Genomic DNA, 22,078 nt, shown 5'->3' with positions numbered 1-22,078 from the left:
GATGAAAACCAATCCCTTCAATCCCCTATCTTCTTGAGAAGACATAAGCAGTATCTTTGGCAAAACAACATCTTTATTATGAGATAATCAGGTAGACAGATTTTTATTTAATTTAAATCATGATTCCAAATTTCCCAAAATTTCCAAAAGGATGCTGGAAAAACTGTTTTCTGGCCCACAACTGGGGCAACCCAACAAAGTAATTCATGACCAAAAGAAACCACACGTTATACAAGTTCCCGACACCTCACCAAAGAAAAGTACCCAGTGGAAATGGGCAACTTTATGATTATTTTTCTTTATTTGGGCTCCAAGGCAAAAGACCATAAAATAACATCAGTAAAATGCCTTGCTTATTGAATCCTGAAAAAGGATATTGAATTTTTAAAAAGAATTTAATTAAAATGCTGCATTCTCTTTCAGAGTTAATACATTTGGATCACAATTGAAAATAAAATATGATAAAAAATTATTCTGTAACCCAAATATAAAGTTTAAAAGCCTTCCTACTTTATGTCTTCCTATTTAAGAAACATTTTATGTAATTCTTTACCAATATTAACCAAAATTTACTTATCAATCATAAGATTAAATAACTTATAAAACAATCCAAGCTCTCAGCATAAAATCTGTTCTTATTACAATTTGCCATAAATTTAAAAAAATACACATACCTCAACAAATATAAAACATGGGATGATGGAATAACTTCGTTGAGTGTTGTTTCCTACAGCCATTTCTCAGATCATGTAGCAAGACTGTACCGTCTAGAACTGTCCAGACTGAAACAGAAATAAATTTCATGGTGTAAGAGCCATATGTTTAGAAGTCCCTTAGGTACATACATAAAAATATCAGTAACCCTCTAGACAAGCAGGCTGTGTATAAACAATGCAAAATAGTGATCTACGGCACAATGAGGCAGGACTAATAATCATTTTAATGAAAAGAAAATAAGGTACACCAGCTGCAAATAGTCTTAGAGTCAAAGTGACCAGGTAGGGGCCCCTTGTGCATGGACGTATAGCAAATAGAATTCTAGTTGCAGGGCATTGCTTAGGTCCTTAACCTGGGAGACTGCTGTCATGTCATGATTCAGGGTAGGCACTAACCTCTGACTTCCTTCTTTCACCATCATTTGCCTTGACTACATGGCCATTAACTACTTTGGGTTAATACATCACCAATCTGTCTGAGTTCCCTCTGCCCAGTTTGTGACCCAGACACAAAACATTAAAGCAATACTACATTCTCCTAACTTGTAAGAATGGACTAGGTGGGCAACAGCAGATAACTGTTAAAGTATTTTATTAGAATATCCCCAACCTGCTTCAAATTGAAAATGTTCTTGTATTAGGAGGTCCGTTAATTTTGGTTCTTCTAAATAAAAGCACTGGAATGGAGAATTTTAAGCTTTTATGAAACTTCCCAGATAAAATAATTTTTCCACAACACTTTTTTTTCTTTAACTAAAGCAATGATACACGTTTTCTGTGTCTGCTCTTGACGATTATCTTTTACTTATTCAGTTCTGTGTCACCAGTTCTTCTGGATTGTGATATGAATTACTTATCTACTTGAATGGCCAACTGTACTTTTTTTTAAAGGTCACAAATTAATGTTAATGTCTTTATTTCTCTCATTACTAAGTCTTCTCTTTTCAGGAATAACATTCAAAATATATTACCTACTCTTTTTGAGATGCCAACTATTCACATATGAATTGAAACCTGCTCTGACCAAATTTAATATTATATGTTTTATAAGTTCCTACCAATCATAATATTTAAATTATTTAAGGTTTTAGATAGCTTATTTTTCCATTAAAAATGGATGTTATCTGTTAAAAAATAATACCCACAATACATTATTATTTCACCTTCTATTTTTTTTTTTGGGGGGGGGGGTTGGAGTTGAACTCAGGGGCACTCGACCATTGAACCGCATCTCCAGCTCTATTTTGTATTTTATTTAGACACGTCTCACTGAGTTGCTTAGAGCTTCTCTTTTGCTGAGGCTGTCTTTGAACTCGTGATCCTTCTGCCTCAGTCTCCCAAGCGGCTGGGATTACAGGCATGCACCACTGTGTCCAGCTCACCTTCTATCTTTGATTTAAGAAGAATATTTTCTACATCAATAAAGGAATCTACATGCATATATGTTTTCACACATTGATTTGGCAATCATGTATTATTTTCATTTTAGCCTTATTAACTCAAATCTTAGAATTCACTTATCAGTATTTATAATTCAGAAGTGTTTTCCTGCTAGCATCAACTAAATACAGTGCCATATATACAAAAAAGAAATATTTTAATTATTGTCCAAGTGGACAGGGGCATCAGAAGAAGCCAAGAAATTAGACACCTAGTATTTTAGATGACTTCTCTAATTAAAAAAGAAGTACAATAAAAGGAAGAATGAAAGACAAACTTTGGGGTATCATATAAAATTCTCCCTTATCTTCATTCTTCTGGGTATGTGTGTATGTGTGGGTATGTGTGTAGGGAGGAAGGAGAGGGAAGGGGAGGGACTATACCAAGGTATATTTTATATATCATACAATTCACCCATTTCAAGCGTACAAGTCAATAACATTTTAGAAACTTATCAAGTTGTACAACTATCACACACACAAAAAAAGTTTAAAACTTTTTATCACCCCAAAGAACTCATGCCTATTTTCTATTAAGACCCATTATTACCTCCTTCACTATCTCCCAAACCCAGAACCATTCATCGACTTTCTGACTTTATATTGGATATTTTGAGTCAATCTGATCATATAATATGTGGTCTCTTGTATATGGATTCTTTCATTTAGCATAATGTTTGAGATTTTACTCATGTTGTAGCACATATCAGCTATTTTCACCCTTATTATTGCCAAATAGTATTTTGTCACATGGCTATTACAACTCCACCAAGAGGTAGAAATTTAGGCCATTTCAAATTTTTTTATTGTATCGAATGTTATGATGGATAGTGATACAAATAACATCAATGTACAAATCTTTGTATGACCATATATTTCAATTCTCCATGGTAGCTACCTGTAAGAGTTGCTAGATTACATGTTGAATTAGGTTTGATTTTTAAGAGACCTGTCAAAATGTTTTCCAGAGTGGTTATGCCTTTTCACATTCCTGCCAGCAATATATAAGGGTTCCCATTTCTTCACATCCTCATTAACATTTTTATTATCATTTTTATTACAACCATTCTAGTGGGTATGAAATGGTATCTCATTGGGTCTTAATTTGCATTTGGGTAATAACAAATAATGCTGAGCATTCTTCCTTGAGCTTGTTAGCTAGTCTCATATCTTTTTTCATAAAATATCTATTCAAATATTTTTATTTTATGATTGGATTATTCATCTTATTATCATCAAGGTGTTCGACCTCTTTGTATATTCTGGATACAAGTCATTTATCAGATATGTATTTTGCAATTATTTTCTTCTGCCCTCTTCCTTGCCTTTTAATGTTGTTAATTATGCATTTTATATGCATATTTTACTAGTATAATAATTTTTAATCAGAGACTAGTCTTGTTAAACTTTAATTTCAAAGACCATTGAATACTAATACAGGTAGGTGTGTGTGGGGGGGAGTGTTTTCTTGGCTTCGTTTTTTTGTGATCCTAGGGATTGGACCCAGGGACTCATGCATGCTAGGTAAATGCTTTACCACTGAGCTACATTCCCAGTCAGTTAGTCCAGATTTTCAACAGCAATTTAAAATGCAAAAAATATAGAAGTTGAGGTCAAGACAAAATGAAATTAAGTGTTAGGAATCATAAGAAAAGACTAACAACTTAGAAAAAGAGATTCAGTGAATAAACAATTTGTAGAAGAAATATGGCCAAGGAACATATGAAAATATTCACAACCTCATTAATTAAGTCAGGTTAAGAAAACTAAAACAAACAACATGGAGATTTCACACTTCTGAAATTGGCAAAAAGCAAGTCTGATAGTTTCGAGGGCTGAGCAGTGTGGAGCAGCAGATGCTCTTCCACACAGCTGGAAGCAGTACCTTGCAGAACAACCACATCCAAAAATGATTCAGCAGTATTTAGTATGGTGGAAGATGCTCATTCTTTTCACCACACCCACAAAAAAATACCCTTTGAAAAATTCTCACTATACAAAAATTAGTTGCATTTCTACATGTTAACAATGAACTATTTCAAAAATAAAGAAAAAATCCCATTCACAATACCATCATCAAAAAAATGACATTACTTACATGTTACCAGGGCCTTAAAAATTCTGAACACTGAAAACTATAAAACATTGATGAAAAAATCGACCCCAAAGTAGGGGGAGGCATCCCATGTTCATGAATTGGAAGAATTAATATGGTTAATGTGATTAAAAAGACTACATCCCAAAGTAGTTTATAGATTCAATGTAACCCCTATTAAAATTCCAATGACATTTTTCACAGAAATAGAAAAACAATTCTAAAATTCCCATGAAACCAGAAAAGACCCCAAATAGTCAAAGCAATCTTGAATATTAAAGAACAAAGCCAAAGGCATCATTTCCTGATTTCAAAATATATTATAAATCTTCAGTAATGGAAACTATTTCTTTGCTGAGGCTTTCAAATTTTTTATTGATTTCAAGCACATTTATGATTGTCATTGAAGCATTTGTATGGTGGTTACTTCACAATTCTTGTCAGATAATCCTAACATCCACATCATCCTGGTATTGGTGTCGGTTGATTGTCTTTATTCAGTTTGAGATTGTCCTCTGACACTGCTTCAGCGGATGAAGGAGAAATATCCTCATGTACTGCCATAGGAGGAGGAGAGTCCAGGATCTCCATTTGACCTTCTAATACTTGGTTGAGGAGGCGTCCATTGTTACAGCTGCCAGAGGTGAAGTTCAGGCTTCTCACTAGGCCTCCACTGAAATCACGCTAGCAGAGAGGGGAAGAGGTATCTGTTTACTGCTTCTCATATGACCTCCACGGCCTCTGTGGGGAGGTGGGGCTGTGTTATTGGTGAGTGTGGTAAAGCTGACTTTCCACTGGGCTTCCTTGGATAATACCACAACGAGGAGAGGGGAGGGGTGCCTCCTTACTGCTAATTGGAACGGCAATATCGACAACCCACATTTTCTCCCCTGTTACTGTGGGGTGGGGGTAGCAACTCACTGTTGCTCAGCAGGAAATAAAGTCCTGGCTCCCCACTTGACCTTCTCTGCCACGGCCATAGCAGGAGTCTGAGGACTTTATTTATAGTCTGGCAAGAGTCAATGTCTAGGCTCACAACCCAGGCTTTGCTGGCAGGGGTAGCATTTGACTGGGGCCCAGCGGGCATTATCTCAAAGTTGTCTGGTTTGTTAGGCTTTTCCTGGACCTTTGGCTAGAGTGAGCAGGCTTTTTCCACCCACACTCCCCTCTGTTGCTATTGATGTCTGCAGTTGCCAGCTTCTTTAGTCCTCAATTTGAGATATGTAAAATAAAAAGAAAATCCTGGAACTCACTACTGTATTGTTCCTTATTATGTAAGGTCCTTAACCAGTCAGCCTTTTCTCTGTCTTTAGAATTATTATGTTGGTTTTATATATCATGTTCTAGGTTTCTCATTCTACTCAGTGAGAGGAATAGAGAATACATCCTACTCTGCTTTCACAGAAGCAGAAGTTGTCAGAGGTCTTGTTTGAAAAAGTATCATACATGAGAGTGGTGGAGATTCTTGTGTAGCCCAGCTCTGCTGTGTTCCCATGAATTTGAGTTTTTTGGTACCTGAGGTTTCAAAATACCAGAACAAACTACATCACTCATTCATTCTTTATGAGTCCCTAATTCATATCAGGTAATCCATAACCATGATTAGAAGCAATAAGCTAGTCAAATACACAGAATTTCAAGAGATGACAGGTCTCAAGAAGAAATTAAAAAACAAATATACAAACAAATACAATAATGTGCTAGAGGTACCAACATAAAATAAGTAAGAGGAATAAGGTTGACACAAAAGAATCATCAGATCCAAATCTTGGGGTCAGAGGTCTCTCTTCTGTTATTCATAGCAAACACAGTGTCAAGGACTCAGGATACCTTTTTGGAGCCTATGAAAATTTTTTATTTCTTTTGAAATGAAAAGAAAAAATTAACTCAGATAGAAAAAAAGGTTTTAATATATAATAATATATTCAAGTTTATGACAGTTCAAATATGAAATATAAATTTTACATTTCACAGAGAAAGAGGCCCATGAGGCAAAGTGTCTAAGACCCATGAAATAATAATGTAGCACTGGAAGGAGGAAAGGTAAGGAGGTTTGTTAGAGGAAATGGCCATTTAGGTTGACTGAAAAATGTTAGTTGCTTCCTTACCAGACTGAGATGAGAGAAGCATTTTAGCTAAAGATAATAGCAGGAACAAATGTTTCAGAGAGACGAATAAGTCTAACATGTCTGTGAAACTCTGAAAAACAAACCAGATCAAATGTATGAAATCCAAAAACGAGATGTAGATGCTTCCAAAACTCTGTTTATGTACATGCAATGCTTTATGCAAAAGCTCATAATCAGAATACCTTAAGGGGAAGAAATAGGATTGGTTATTTCCATATCAGATGACGTTATGGCTTAAATATTAGGTGACCCCAAAAGCTCATGTGTGAGACAATGCAAGAATATTCAGAGGCAGAATGATTAGGTAACGAGAGCTATAATCTAATTGTGGAATTAATCCACTGATAGGGATTAATGGGGTTGTAATTTAGGTAGGTAGGGTATGACTGGAAGCAGTAAGTCACTGGGGGCATGCCTTTGGGGTTTGTATTTTGTCCCTGGTGAGTAGAGCGCTCTCTCTGCTTCCTGGATGCTAAATCTTGAGCTGATTTCCTCTGCTATGCTCTTCTACCATGATGTTCTGCCTCACCTCCCGCCCAGGGCCATGGAATAGGCTGACCATGGATTGAACCCCTGAAACCATGAGCCAAAATAAACTTTTCATCTCTAAATTGTTCTTGTCAGGTCTTTGGGTCACAGTAACACAAGGCTGACTAAAATTGATGGGAACATAAAAGAAAAAAATAATAAAGGGATCCGTATTGATAGACACTACACTTCATTATTAACTCAGAATAAGTTCTTCATTTCTAGGCAGTATCAGAATCCCACTAAAGAACTGAGCATCATCTCATGTGTTTCCACAGAGTTTCTCATAAAATCTCCTCTTTATGCAAAATATAACAAGTCCTAGTTAACTCAGAATAAATAAAAGTAATCATGAATCATGGTGGGTCTGGTGACAAGGCACACTGACAGCAGGGTGCAGACAAGCCTCTTCGTTTTTATCCTAGGCAAAGACGGATTGGGCTGACCAGTCAGGGAAATTCCAAGTAACAAAAATGCTCTTGAAAAAGAGTCCCCATGAGTCAGTAAGCCTTTTGCCCAGCCCTAGTGTGAGTTAAACTACCAGCTGTCACAGCCTGCAGTCATTCTCAGCAGCCCAGTATTTATGGTTTAGGGTAAGCTAGAGCTTGCTCTTTGTATAGGTAGTGTATATTGAGCTAGTCTTGCTAAAAATGCCCTGGTGGTTAGGATGGCCTGAATGAAGAGAGTTCACTAAAATAAAAATCCACAAAGCAACCAAGGCCACTCAAAATTGTACTCTTCCCGGTATGCCCAAGAATTCTATACTTTGAGCCCACTTTGATTTAGGACAGTGTTTCTCAACCCTGTCACTGTTGACTCACATGCCAGATAATGTGTTGCTTGGAGGGAGGGCCTTTCCTGAGCATTGTTGTATGTTTGCAAAATCCCCCGCTTCTAGACACAAGATGCCCACAGTGGCAAGCCTCCCCAACCAAGTGTGAGAACTTAAATGTCTCCTGACATTGCCAAATGTCCCCTTCAAGGGGGAAGCAGAGGAGGCGCCAGGGACACTCCTGATATAGAATCACTAATTTAGGATTAAAAGTAGAGCCCTTGAGACAGGACGACCTTTGAGGTGATGAAGAACTTGTTTCTCCTGAGAGAAAGACCACAGTTTTGACCAAGGGAACAATTTGGTTTTGCCCTAGTACTAAACAAAGGAAATCTGGAAATTGTCAAGGTACCTTACTGGCATTTGAGGAAACAAGGGGCTTCCAAAGCTCAAAGACCATGTTGGGGTAATACTGAAGCTACTGTAACTGGTAGCTACAACCACTTTGAAGAGAGAAAGGCTGCTTTATCCTCTGGGTACTACAGGCCCAATTCCTAAGCCTGTGTGCTACTTAAGAGCCCATAAAATATGTAAGAAATATTTTTAGGTTTGTTTGGTTGAGGTTTTTTGTTGTTGGTTTGGGTGGTAGGTTTTTTATTTTGGTTTTGGTACTAGGGATTGAATCCAGGGGTGCTCTATCACTGAACTACATCCCCAGTTCTTAATTTTTTTTTTTTTAATTTTTATTTCTGAGAGTAGGCCTTGCTAAGTTGCCAAGGCTGGTCTTGAACTTGTGATCCTCCTGCCTCTGCCTCCAGAGTTGCTGGGAGTACAGGCATACACTACCATGACCAGCTAACAAGTATTTTTAGAAGCACCAAAAAAATGGAAAATCAAATGAACAAATGCATAAAGAGATATACAAAATGGTAAACTCTGGCAACTTCATTAACTACTAAATTTAGTGTTCATAAAAATCTGCAAATGATTTCTATGTGAGATTTTTCTTTATTGTAAAGATTTCCAGAGAAACTAGAAATAATTGTAAACTGAATTAGTGATTGCAAAAGGTAATTCCAAAAGAAGAGTCATAAAAATCTTTTCATTTCACTTTGCCACAAAATAAATATTTACTGTTGGATGTCAATTCTTCATGTATTTTTTTTTTTTTAAATCATAGGGAGTAGGGACTCTAAAACCAAGCCTTGAAAACAATCCTAATAACCTTAAAATAGCCCTGAAGGGAATTTGCTTCCATCCAAGGCAAAGCAACAAACTGGATTTCATGCCTGAAACAACTAAACAACATAGACAAGAATAAACAAGACAAAGTTATTCAAGAGTTTGGCCATGAAGAGCAGTGATCCCCAAAACAGTGAAAAAAACAGTGGTAAGGCCAGTGATTGCCCCAGCTTACTGCCTAGAGAGAGTCTATCGGTCCCAGCCACAGGAGAGGAACCCAAATAAATGATCCTTGGTCTCCCTGAGCTGGGTGGGAGGCCAAAACAGCTGGAGTTGTCAAGGCAGAATTCCAGAGGGGAGAACACTGCATAGAGAGCATGCCTGGAGGTTTGCAGAGGGTCTTAGAGTCTTCAGCAGAATACTGATAAGCACACGCAGAGGATGAAACTACCTAAGATCCAGAGATAAACTGTCCAAAAGGATTAACACAAATAACCATAGCCATTGGGGGTCACACAAGGCCAAGGATACTTTTGGTTTTACTAACCAAAGTAAGAAACCTCCCAGCTCACCAAGTATCAGGGAGAGTACTGAGGTTTGATAGAATAATAACTCCAGTATGGAAACATTTCTCCTCTGGGGACTCCAAGTAATACTGGGAAGTACTCTTTGTAGCATGGAACTTTTATCCTTTAGTTACAGAGTACTAAATATTCACTAAGTTTCCTTTAATTTTTGTAAGACTTCTTACACATAATGGCTAATCTTTGGGTCCTGCATTTGTGTTTTTCTCTGGTGTCAAACTCCACCCACCCAAAGCCAGTGTTGTGACAGCACAAGCCAAGGACCAGACCATAGCAAAGACATCTCTGATGTGAATTCTACAACATTTAACATGGGGAAACTTCCTGGAAGTTCCTCAAAATTCAGTTGGTTTAATATTAAAGTTAGAATATAACCAGAATCAAAGGGTGGGGGCTAGAGTTTATTTCCTATGATGACAAATTTTAATTGTAGGTGAAAAAGGATTGGCATCAAAAAAAAAAAGAAAACTAAAAAGTAAGGAAATATGAGTTAAGAGTTACATTTCATTTTATTCCCTAGTATTCAGGGTGAGCCATAATCCCCAAATGCTGCTCATCTTTAACACATGTTAAATAGGCATTAACTTCCTGGGTGGTTCTGAGCTACCCCTCCCTGTTCTGGATCATTTCTATTCAGTGCATGATCTCCAACCAGGATCACAGTTTGCATTTAATTTTCCAAAGCTCAAAAAACCTCGCTATATTTTAAAGCAGCAGACATTAAGGGATAGGAACAAATCAAATGAGAATGTAGGTGAATGCAGAATACATTTCATCAATAGGTCGTGTGGGATTTAGGAGTGCATACTTAGGCTTTTAAGAGAAACACTTTATTCTGTTCAATTTTAGAGATGCTTTTCAAAGCTTGTCAAGGATGACAACGTGCAGACCCACACACAATAGGAGGGGGGACTGGCACTCCCTTTTTCTCCAGTCTCTTTCCTCCAGTTTCTCACAGTCAGATTCATGGTCCAGCTTCTAAACTAGCTCAGCTTAAGACAAAATGATACAAAGAACATAAAACCCACAATTGAGGGAAACCTAGAATTGGCTCAGATCTTTGCAAAATACCCAGATTCAGGGGCCCAAGATTGCTCTTGAGTTAATTTCAGACCAAGGGATAATTCCAGGGCTCCCATAGTATATTGGCCTGGTCTATAAGATCAGTCGTCTGCTTTGTTCCTATTGCTTTGGCCTGATGAGTCTTCTCACAGTTCCTCAGTCTCTCTAAGCCTGGATCCATGCCTAAATCTCAATGAATGACTAGGACTCGGCTGCTCTATTTCTCTACATGAATCCTTTGAATTTACCAATATTCCTGGTACACACTTCAGTCTTATGCCTAGATGGACAGTCTACAAGGCAGCGATTGCCCCTTGCCACCAGTGTATGACTTGATATCTAAGGTTCCTGCTACTGAGCCCCTCACAGCTGGGTGGGTCTTCCAAGGCAGAAGTTGGCCTGGTTCATATTTGAGCTTGCTATACCTCTGTCAAACCTCCACAGTCCCTTTTTGCAACCCTGTCCACCCCATGCTTAACTCCCACATCTCTCTGCATTCAGGCTACTCACTCTGTGTTCACAGTATGTCAAGCTCTTTCTCACTGGGGCCCTCTCACAAACCATTCCTACTGCGCCTACTACACTCTTTCCTCCTCAGTATTTGCCTAGAAAATATTGGCCTATCTTCCAGAGCTCCAATTAAATGTCACTTTCAATGGGAACATTTCATTGCCCTCCCTGCCTGGTTTAGGTCTATGATATACTTTCACCATACTACTCCTTCTTTTTTTTTTTTTTTTTTTTTTTTTGCAGTGCTGGGGATTGAACCCAGGGTTTTGTGTTTGCAAGGCAAGCACTCTACCAACTGATCTATCTCCCCAGCCCCTTCATCATTTTTTGTGTAATTGTTTCATGTACGTTTCTTTTCTGTATTGTCAGTTTGTTCTATGAGGCCAGAACCAGGTTTGTTTTCCTGAACAAAACAGAGGTGCTGTAACCTTAGCACTTTATACAGTGCCTGGTGTGTAGCAGGTTTGCAACAGACATTGACATAAACAATGTGCCTTAGTTACTTGGTTCCATCATAAGTCCACATTTCCTCTGCATCAGTTCCTCAGCTCCAGACCCCATCTTAGGTCTTGGGTCAGTCCTTCTACATTCTTGCATGAAGTCAATATGGTCTCAATCCAGGTCTTGGGTCAATCCTTTCTATTTGCTCCAAATAGCTAAGACTCACTATACCTTAGAACCAAGAACTGTGACAAACAAAGTGTTTGGAACTTCTGGAAACTAAATGTAAATCAGAACACATTTAAAAGTGTAAAATTGAAAGAGGAAGGATTATTCCACTGAATTCTACCTCTGGGTCTTATGGATTATGCAAAAAAATCACTTTCAATTACTACTTTAAAAAGTATATGCCTTAAGTACCACAAAAAGAATATTGAAAAAATGACTTCAAGTCCATCTAAAAGGAAGTCATCTCTATTAAGAGACTAGTCTTTCCAGAACAATGATAAGCACAAGGATGATGGCAACTATGAAGTTCAGCAGGTGACCTGAAGCAGTTGGGAATAAACCAGAGAGCATGGTAGTATCAAAATCCCTGATGAGAAGTCTGCCTCATCGTTTGGTTCACCACCAGAAGAACTTCTAAGTAAGGAAAGGCTCTAAGAAGCAGAGTATTGCCGATTTGTTTTTTAAGTTATTATATTGTTTACCTGTAACTTTCCACTAAGGGGGAAAAAAAAAAACAGCTGCAAAAAACAGAAGGGCACAAATTGATTTTCTTAATTATAAAGAAGTAAGTTAATGTTTCCTTCAACAAAATTAAAGACTGGAAGAAAATTAGGTTTTGGTGCTCTGTTAAACTGAAACCTTGAAGCACTGGAGCCAGAATCAGAAGCACAGCAAGAGAGAAATGGGGCACATATAAACACACACACTCACACATTTCCCCAAAGGCTGAGACACTGGGAAAGGTGCAGCAGAAGTCATGCTCAGTTTTAAGTCTGGGGAGAAATAGACAGAGAATAATTTGTCATTGCTCTCAAATAAAAAGGATGACTGTGATTCTTAAACATACCTATGTATCTGTATTCTTTGCATCTTGCTCTGGTTATGAAATTTCAAATGCAAAACTGTAATTGCAATTACCAACCACAAACTCATAATTTAAACCCCTATCATGTTGCCATCATGATCCATATTGAAAGAATGACTATATGAAGGTAAAGAATTATTTTATCATGGTAAGAACACCCTTACATTGAAAAATGTCCACTGGTAAGCTTGAACATGAATTTCTAGTATGTTAACTTCTATTCTGAAATGGTCTATATCACAGAAAGGCTCTAGTGTTCTAGTGCCATTACTAAACTATTCTGAAGTCAGGCATTGAGAAGAAAGTTCCATTGTATCCAATCACCCATCAATCCAATATGACCTTATTAAGGACCCACTAGGTTCAAGGCCTAATATTAGGCCCTGACTGATATAAATATGACTCAAGCAAGCATGGACAGCAGGCAGCTTGACACTGAGCAAGAGAAAAAATGCTGGCAGAATTGCAGAATCTATTTTTTTTTAAATGAATGTAGACAGTGAGAATTCACAGGAATGAGGAATTATGTTCAAGGATGATAGTTGTACTGGGCCTGTGAATGTGGGTAAGTTATGAAAAGGCCCAGGAGAAAGAATTTCTAGACATGAAGGATGGAATGAACCAAGTATGGAACAGAATATCCCCTCCTGCATTTGTGGTATGAAACTATGTTTAGGCAAGTTGGGTCAGCACAGCAGTGATACAGAGGAAAATAACACTGGGTTTAGGTAGAATGGAGATAGGGGCTGAGTTGCTGAATGCAGAGCTAAGGTCTTCAGATTTTCTTCATTAACTTTGGCTAAGAATATGCAAAATGGGTGGTGGCAGGTAACCACTGGGATAAGGGAGAATTACTAAGGGTAACTATCATTTAGATAAGAAGTAATTAGAACCACATGAGGGCTAGCTTCAATCCAATTTTTGCATTTTTGAGATGAACAGGGAGAAGAGATGGATAGGAGCTCCCGTTTGAATCTAGGCCTCTATTAAGAAAGGGCATTTGTTATGCTATTAAGGTTAGAGGGACCAAAGTGCCCTGTGAGAACTCCTGCCAGTGGCTCCTCTCCACTGACCTTTGAATTCTGTTCTGGTTGTCATCTCTAGGGCACAGTGATTTCTAATGATCCAAGAGACAGGGATCATTAATTAAGCAGAAAGAAAAAGAAACCTAAGATCAAGTTCAGAGTGAGAAATTACTGGAGAAGAGAGGAGATGCCCCCATAGACTAGAATTCTAAAGCTGCAGCACAGGAAAGTCTTTTTGGCTGTGGTGGTTCCAGGGTATTAGACAGCCCTTTATGGTCTTGCCTGCAGGGAGGTATGTCACAAGCTGTTGTGCGCAACAGGGAGGCTGTGATACTGTTGTTCTGCCAAGCAAGGCTGCATTTTCCAATTTAAAGCTAAGCTGCCTAGGAGCCAGGCTGTTTGTTTTCAGAAGGAGAAACAAGAAAAAATGTGTGTGGATAAGGCAGAGTCTGGGGAGGTAAGAGACACAGAGACAGAGGGAAACAGTCCATGAGTTGAGACACCAAATCCTCATGTACGTCCACCCTCTGACTGAACCAGTGTTTGTTAGTAGATGCTCTGGTATCCCCAAAAATCACTGTATTGAGAAATTCCCAGTTCCTTCATAGCAGGATAATTAACTCTGTCAGACCCAGTGGGATCTCACAAAAGACAGGAAAAAGAAGTGAGAAGAATTCCTTTCACCAAAAGATTTTGGAAAAGGATTCAGACAATGTCAGGGTAAGTCATGGTTTACCTGGACTGTTGCTACATGATCAGGGAGCGCTGTGTATATTCTGTGACTGAAAGAAGCTTAGAATTTTGGATGAGAATAATAATGATAATGTTGCTCATTAGTCTCCTTGATGAACATTTATTGAGGACTGACCATTCCATGCCAGGCTTCAGACTTCTAGGTTTTACATTTAACACCATAATATTCTAGTTAATTTTGATTTGGATAGAGAAATGCCAACCTTTCTTCCTAACATTACAAGTTGCTACCTTCATCTAGTATTCTGATCTTCTTTACCCTATATATTTTTTCTCTTTTATCTGTACCACTTATCATTTGATATAGTGTATAATCTATTAGGTAGATTTATTATCTTTCTCCAAATTTCAAAATGTAGTTTTTCACAGCTCCTAGACTATTTTGTTCAGCAGTTGTAGCCCAAGTGTCTCTTGGGAAAATGACATTAAACAAATCATCACAAGCAAGATCAAAACAATGTCTCGTCAAGATCTGTCAAGGGGTACTGAACAGAATCTGGGGGGCAGGAGAGTCTTTTGAAGAGATGATCTTTGGATGCATAGAAAATGGAGAGTAGGATAGTAAAATGTATTCCTGGCAAAGGGAATCACATATGGGAAGTTTCCAAAATGACAGAAAGCATGAACATATAGCTGAGACAGGAAGGTAAGGGAGACCTGGGATGAAGCTGGAGCAAAGACAGGGCCAGGCAGGCCATGCTAAAAAGTATGGAATTAATTCTAAGAATTAACTCTATCAAAAAGTTTTAAGGAAAAAACATTGTCATGGCCCAGATTTTTTATTATTATTATTATTATTATTAAAGGTTGTGCAGGTGGCAGAGAGTGGAATCAAAAGAGTTGGACGGGAAATGAACACAGTGAGGTGACCAGCTGAAGTTTCTGCTCTAGACAAGAGGTGGCTTTGGTTAAGGGTAAGGTGACAGAGATGAACAGGGAGTGAATTAAAAAAATAATAATTAGAGCAAATAGTTAGAATTTAGTAATTGACTAAAGTGGGAATGGAGTGAATGTCAAAATGCTTTTCCATATTTATTTAAATGCCTCAAACTACATCTTACTTTTTTTTTTTTTTTTGTCTGCTGTAGTTATGAAAACTTTTCTGCTTGCTCTCCCATTAAATCACCTGCAGCCTCCTCTTCAGTCTTCCTAATCATTTCCTGTCAGCCTTCATCTGGTACAGAGTTAGGAACACTAGGCACAGGCCTGAGAATCACCTCATAATCCCTTCTTTTAAAATACCATTTTTAAAGAAAAACAACAAAGCAATAGCATATTGTAAATTTATTCCCCAAATAAGTCAGGGTCCCTAAATACATATTAAGGCCATACTTATTTTCTCTTTGCCTTTCCAACTCCATAGCTTTCCAGGCACATTTAATTTCTGCTTCTCTCCATGAAGCCATCTGAGATAACCGTTTTCAACTCAGCCCTTCATTCATAACAATTGTGCTTTGATCCATCAATAATCCGTGTACACTTAGCATCTGAACCATTGATTCAGTGCTGAATTACAGGCACCATTACATCATTAATGACACAGTGGGAGAAGGCAACTCTTAAACCCTGCCCAGTCCATGTTTTGCTTTTTGTGCTCTTGTTTTGTTTTTGAGGCATTTACAAAGTTCTTATTTAACTTTCTAGGAGCACTTGTGTTATCTTTGCACCCCAATTATAAACTCTAAGAGTGATCAACTTACAAGTTCTTTGTGTCTCTGCAATAAAGACCAGATGGGCATCAAGTAGGCACTCAGTAAGTGCTGGTCTAATGAATTGTCATATTTGCAAAAGACTGTGATTCATGCATAGTCAGTCATGAATATGCAAATCAGAAGGAAAATAAATGATGTTGAACAACTGACAACAGCATTTTGGGTCAGATTTTCACCTGGTCCTTTTGCTAAAATTACTCAAAAACAAACAAACAAAAAAACTAAATTTAATTTTCAGTGGAAACAAAGGGCAAAAGGCAAGGATCACAGAAATGGTGGAAATAGAAAAATGTATAAGCATTTACTTAGTGTACATAGATAAGTAAATGACCTTCCCCCCATACACACAAAGTTAGATATTTGACCGTGTTGCTATCTATAAATAAGCTTTGGGAGAAGCTAACACCTCTTCTCCTTTGGTTCTATACTTTGCTAGTTCATAGCCTACAGTGGAACCTGGGCAGGTTCACTTTCAACCTGTGCTGCAATCTGATGTCACTAAAATCTACCTGAATAACAGGATTTCTTCCCTAGGTCAGCATCAACTACATCACGTGAGTAAATGTAATAACTTTGCATGTAGTTGTAAAAGAACTTGTTTGATGGACTTGAGCATGAATTTGATAGTCTGAACAAGGGTGGGTCTGAACCCAGGTCCAACTAGAATCCAGTTAGCTGTGCAACAAGTCTCTCTGACTTGATGAGCTTCTATTCCTTTGTATCACGAGAGGTCAATTACAGACATGTGCAGTGTTCAGCTCATGCCGGCTGTTATGTAAGCATGTGTTGAGTGAAAGCTCCTTACACTTAGTCATTGCACTTCAGTTTGCTACTTTTGTCCTTGACTGTCCACACCTCACTGATTAGGAAGAAACCATTATACAATTCTGCTTAATAAGAAGGAACTGTTTTTATAGAACATTAGCAATACTTATTAAACATTCTCCTTATTCAAGCAGATAAAAAGATTATTAGATACTTAGCTTTGGCTAATTCCCAGGGCACCTAATTTGCTCACATATATTTTCAGAAAAGCTTCAGATTTGAACACGACTTAATTTCATGATTTTCTCACAGAGAAACCACAAGGCGATCAAGCAGGTAGCACTATGCAGGCTACATATCATCCAGCAGGGTTTATGAGGAGGAAATTCATTCTTGAGATTGGAGGAAAAATCTGGATAATGAGATAAGGAGAGCAATGAACCAATCAGCAGGAAAAACTTAAAAAGCACTTGTGGGTTCTGCCCGAAGCCCTTAATTAACCACATTCTCCCCAACACAGAGCAAACCCATCCAGGCAGCTAGGAAAATAAAAACCCAGCGTGTGGAGCTCAGTGATGGGTCAATGCCAGCAAAGTAGCAGGTCAAGCTCTGAAGATTTTAGAAGCCCCAGAAAACAAAAAAATCAAAAGCCATGGTGAGGTGGAAGTTAGAATGCCCAAGCTTAATAATGAATTAATGAGTCCTGTTCCCTCTAGTTTAGCACATCACGCTAGGATGCCTGAATGGCTCTAAAAAGGGAGAAGAGGTAGCTGCAGAAATGTGTACATGTGCTGCTGGCACAAAATTCACAAGTTCTTCTCTAAGTAAATAAAGCCAGTCACAAAATCATTTGCTTTGCCCTTGGGAAGCCAGGCGCTTTTGTGACTGCTTGGCAGATATACCCAAACTGTCTTTAACCAAAGCATTTACTTAGAGCCTTTGTGCCACCATAGCCTGGGTGCCATCCAAAATCTTACATCAATTTTATGTCAGGACAAAGGCAAGGCAGAAGATGCTCCTGCTGTTTGGAGTTGGGGAAAAAAAATACTGTCAGACTGTGTTTAATCATGCAAACACACCTGCTTGAAAGGAGAAAATTGTACCCTTCAGAAAGATTGGTGGCTATCTACCACCAGATGACATAACAGAATTGCTCATTACTTCTTCACCGCATTTCTTTAAGGAAGATTTTATTTGATCCTCATTTTACAGTGTGGATAGAGAGAGGTTAAGTAACATCTCAGGGAATTACAAGTCTGACAAGTATTGAAGCTAAAACAAACTAGGTCCATGGAGCTCCAAAGGCAGAGGACTCTCTACCATACAAGCTCCTTGTCCTAAACAACACTTGTCTAGGATAGTCAGGCTATTGACATTTGGGATGAAGAAAGTATTAAAATATTTACACTAAATTGTTACCATGAATTAAATACTTAAAATAATGGAGTCTAAGGGTAAGAAGATAACCTGTAAGCCATCTAAGTCACATGGCTAACCTATGCTAACAGTTTCAGAAAAGTGCTTTGGCACCGTTTTTAAAGGGTAATAATTTTTCAGATAGACAAGTAGTTTCAAGGTCTGGTAATATCCCCTGTTAAGACCCTCTGTTCTCCTTATAATCAATAGCTTATATTTTGAATGCTTCCTGTGAACTAGGCAGAGCTAAGCTCCAGAGGATTGCCTTAATGAGTGTCCATGATAATCTTACATGGCAGGCACTATCTTCAATAAACTCATTTTATGGATAAGGAAACTGAGGCTTAAAGAAGTTGTATAACTTGTCTAAGGTCAGACAACCAGAATGGCTACAAATCCAGTTTATTAATGTGGCTCATAAAGGATAAGGAGAATTTTAAGAGAAGTATCCAGTAACTCATTACTTCCTTCAGTCTAATGCATGTTCAAACTCCTCCTCCTCTTTGGTTTGCTGGATCCAGAACACCGTGGAATAACTGAGGCAACATGCTAACTACCACGTACTGACCCTGTAACTGAATACCTGCAGTGAACAGAAACGTTCTTCCATATTGCTCTATTTGCAGGCAACTCTGGTGATCAGAAAATCATACCTGTATTCAGCTGACAGTGCAATTCATTTAGGAACCTCCTACATGTATCTCTTGCAGGTCAAGGGCAAAAACCATGCTGATGAAGTGACATTACCAAAGGCAAATAGGTTTAATGCTATTCATTGAAGCACAAGTGATCTTGAAGGAAATTGAGAGATATTCTTTTTCAAGGACAGCTTTAATAGCTGAAGGAGTATAATGTTTTATATCCAGTCAACCATCCAACTACAGACAACTTGTCACACTAAAATGGTTAAATTATTTTTTTAAAATATTTCAATGACATTTTGAGTGGATAGAAAAGGCTAGAGTGACTGAGGAAGTTAAGAACTTTTTCTCTTTTAAAATCACATTTTCATTTAACTTGCAATTCTTTCCAGTTCTATGATTTTTGTATAAATATTTGTGGAATTCTGATGGATAATTAGACCATCCTTTATCCAGGAATTTGTCCAATTTTCTTCCATCAAAGCTGAGCATTTTGATGGTCTTTGGTCCATGTGAAACAAGTAATCATTCTAATAGCTTTAGAGGTCACATTTTAAATCCTCATGATTTTTCTGCATACATCATGGAATTAGTGATGCTTATTTCTGGACAAAAGTTTTCAGTCTCAAATCAAATGACAAAATGGATTTCCCAAGTAAAAGCTTTCATTTTGACTGAAGAGTAAGAAAGTACCAAATGCCCTCAAAGTAAAGATAGCAAAAGGCACATGGGCACTTTGCATCATCAGCTCGGCAGGACGATACACAGGTGTCTTCCTAGGGTCCCCGCATAATCCTTAGAAGTGGAGATCACCTCCTATTTTACTGTGAGAGAAACAGAAATAGAATGGTCAACTAACCTGATCAGCTTTATGTAGTAACTAAGCAAAAACAATCCTCAAACCAAGTCCTCAGAGGTAAATACTTCTCTAATTAGAAGAAGGCCAGCTTGCCACTACCCAGAGGGGATTAAAACCGCTTTCCTTTTGTTCTTCCTGGATCTAACAGACTCCAACTCTCCCCAGCTTTAGAAACTCAAATAAGTACTAAGTTCTTTCACTTACCCTCCATTTAGGCTCCTCATCCTTAAAATAATGCAAACACTACCATCAAAAACATTTCTTAGTCCATTTTTTTCCCCAGCACCACCATGTCACAATAAGCAAAATAATTCCTCTCTATGGAAGAATCTTAAATTATAGTCTTAAGGGTCCAGCTCTGAGTGTCTCAGTCCCTGAAAAATGAGATGTGAAAGTTTAATTCCACAGCTTGGAACACAAGGGTTGCTTATTTCAACCAGCTCAGTTCCTATCCATGCTCTTCTTACTCATAGTGTACTTCAAGTGACAAAAGTGACCACTTTCTCATTCTTGCCTCCTTAGACTCTCTTCTTTTGCATGACAGCTCTGACTCACCACCTCTTCCCACTTGTCCCTCTTTTAGCCTTTCTCTTTTGTTCTACAAACCATGCTTTCTTCATAGAACCTTTCAAAATATATAAAGTAAGATATGCACTGAGTCTAAAAGGTCAAATAAAACAAGGCTTATAACCCAGTCAGTCTCTGACTCCACCTCTGCTCAGCACTGTGTCCCACTCTGCAGAGAAAATCATGTTGAAATATTATGTTTCGTCTGATATATAGTAGTAAGCTTCACACATTAAAGAGGAAATAATGGGATTTGTATTATTATGGAGAGGAAAAACCATTTTGAACCAGACTGTGGTTTTTTTGTGAAAAACAGTTTCAAAGAATCTATGTTCCCACAGTCTAAATTACTATTTGAGTCTTTCAAATCAAGACAACTCAAAACAGGATTAACTTGGCAGGCCTGGTGGTGCACACCTGTAATCCCAGCAGCTCAGGAGTCTGAAGCAGGAGGATCGAAGTTCAAAGCCAGCTTCAACAATTTAGTGTGGCCCTAAGCAACTCAGCAAGGCCCTGTCTCAAAATAAAAAGAGCTGGGGATGTGACTCAGTGATTAAGTGCCCTTGGGTTCAAACCTTTGTGCAAAAATAAAAATAAAAATAAACACCCAGGATAAGCTTGAGGACAATGTCTATATTTAAATCGCTACAATAACAGAGACCAAATAAAAATTATGTGTTTTGAGTGAAGTTTTCCTTACTTTAGTTGAATTCCTAAATACCTAGAGTCATCCATTGGTGATTTTGAATTTTTATGTACTTAGTCACAAACTTTATTTTTCACAGTGAAAATCCAATTTTGGGTATTCTTGCAAGATAAACTATGGGAATCAAATAAGACCTACTACTATTAAAAATGCAATCAGGCAGCAATGAGATTATATTATCAATTATATATGTAAGATGGGAGAGAGGTTTTTAATCACGTAGATTCCTATTTAGGAATGTTTTGACTTAACATTGAGCACACACGACAAAGATATGAACTAAATTGAGTACACATAAACTTACTACAGGAGAGGCAATGAAGAGTCTCTTCAACACCAAGACTTCATGCACACAGTTGAAAAAACAATCTTCCAAACTACAGGAGAAGGTGTTGGTGTGTAGTACATACCCATGAACCTTACTACTTTAATTGACCTGTCCCAGCTTCTACCCGTGCAGTATCTGCAACATCTCTTTACCTGGGACCATTTTACCTGAAGCAGAGGGTATTTGCTCAGCTATCTGCAATGGAGGTTGGAAGTGCCAAGAAACAAAAACTCATAAAGGGAGCCTTCATCCCAAGTCCCACGGTAGCTGGGGTGATACTCCAGCTCCCCAGGCCCTTGGGTGAGAAAACACTAAGCTGTGCACCTTACACTGGTTCAGACTTTCCCCAGGGGGTGAAGCTCCAGCCACTTGCAGTGGCAGCTGGCTGGATCCTTTGTTGGTGGTCTCCCTTCACTGTCTCACTTTTCTACTCCGTGACTAATATTTCCTGTTCTTTCCAAAGAAACCCGTTATACTTGCTTTATTTGTCATAGCACATTTCAGTAGAGATCCAAATTATAACAAAGGCCAGCTCCTTTACTTAAATTCTGGTCCTATCATCTCCCACCTCTCTCTTTTCCAGTCTCTTGCTCCATGAAGAAACCCTCTCCCATCCTCGTCCAGCTGTCTTTCTAACTCTCCCTCCCTTATCTTTCCCATCCAATCTAAAGAGTGCTCCATATGTTGTCATTCCCCAGTCTACTAATTGCAATCTGGCTTCTGTGCCCATCTCTCCACCAAAACTTTTTTCACTA

At 38.2% G+C, this 22,078-nt stretch overlaps 1 protein-coding gene across 1 annotated transcript in view; it reads right to left on the bottom strand.

The window, feature by feature from the left end:
- Positions 1 to 22,078, bottom strand: part of PLPPR1 (phospholipid phosphatase related 1) — a 305,507-nt gene that overhangs the window by 137,298 nt on the left and 146,131 nt on the right. The window contains exon 2 of the mRNA XM_079112261.1: positions 675 to 782. Coding sequence (XP_078968387.1) covers positions 675 to 737 — 63 coding nt within the window. The 5' untranslated portion in view covers positions 738 to 782. The remainder of the gene's footprint in view (positions 1 to 674; positions 783 to 22,078) is intronic.

The sequence above is a fragment of the Sciurus vulgaris genome, assembly GCF_902686455.1.
Source record: "Sciurus vulgaris genome assembly, chromosome: 15".
Classification (NCBI taxonomy): Eukaryota; Metazoa; Chordata; class Mammalia; order Rodentia; family Sciuridae; genus Sciurus; species Sciurus vulgaris.
The sequence above is the reverse complement of the archived record's forward strand: the minus strand, read 5'-3'. Positions and strand labels throughout refer to the sequence as shown.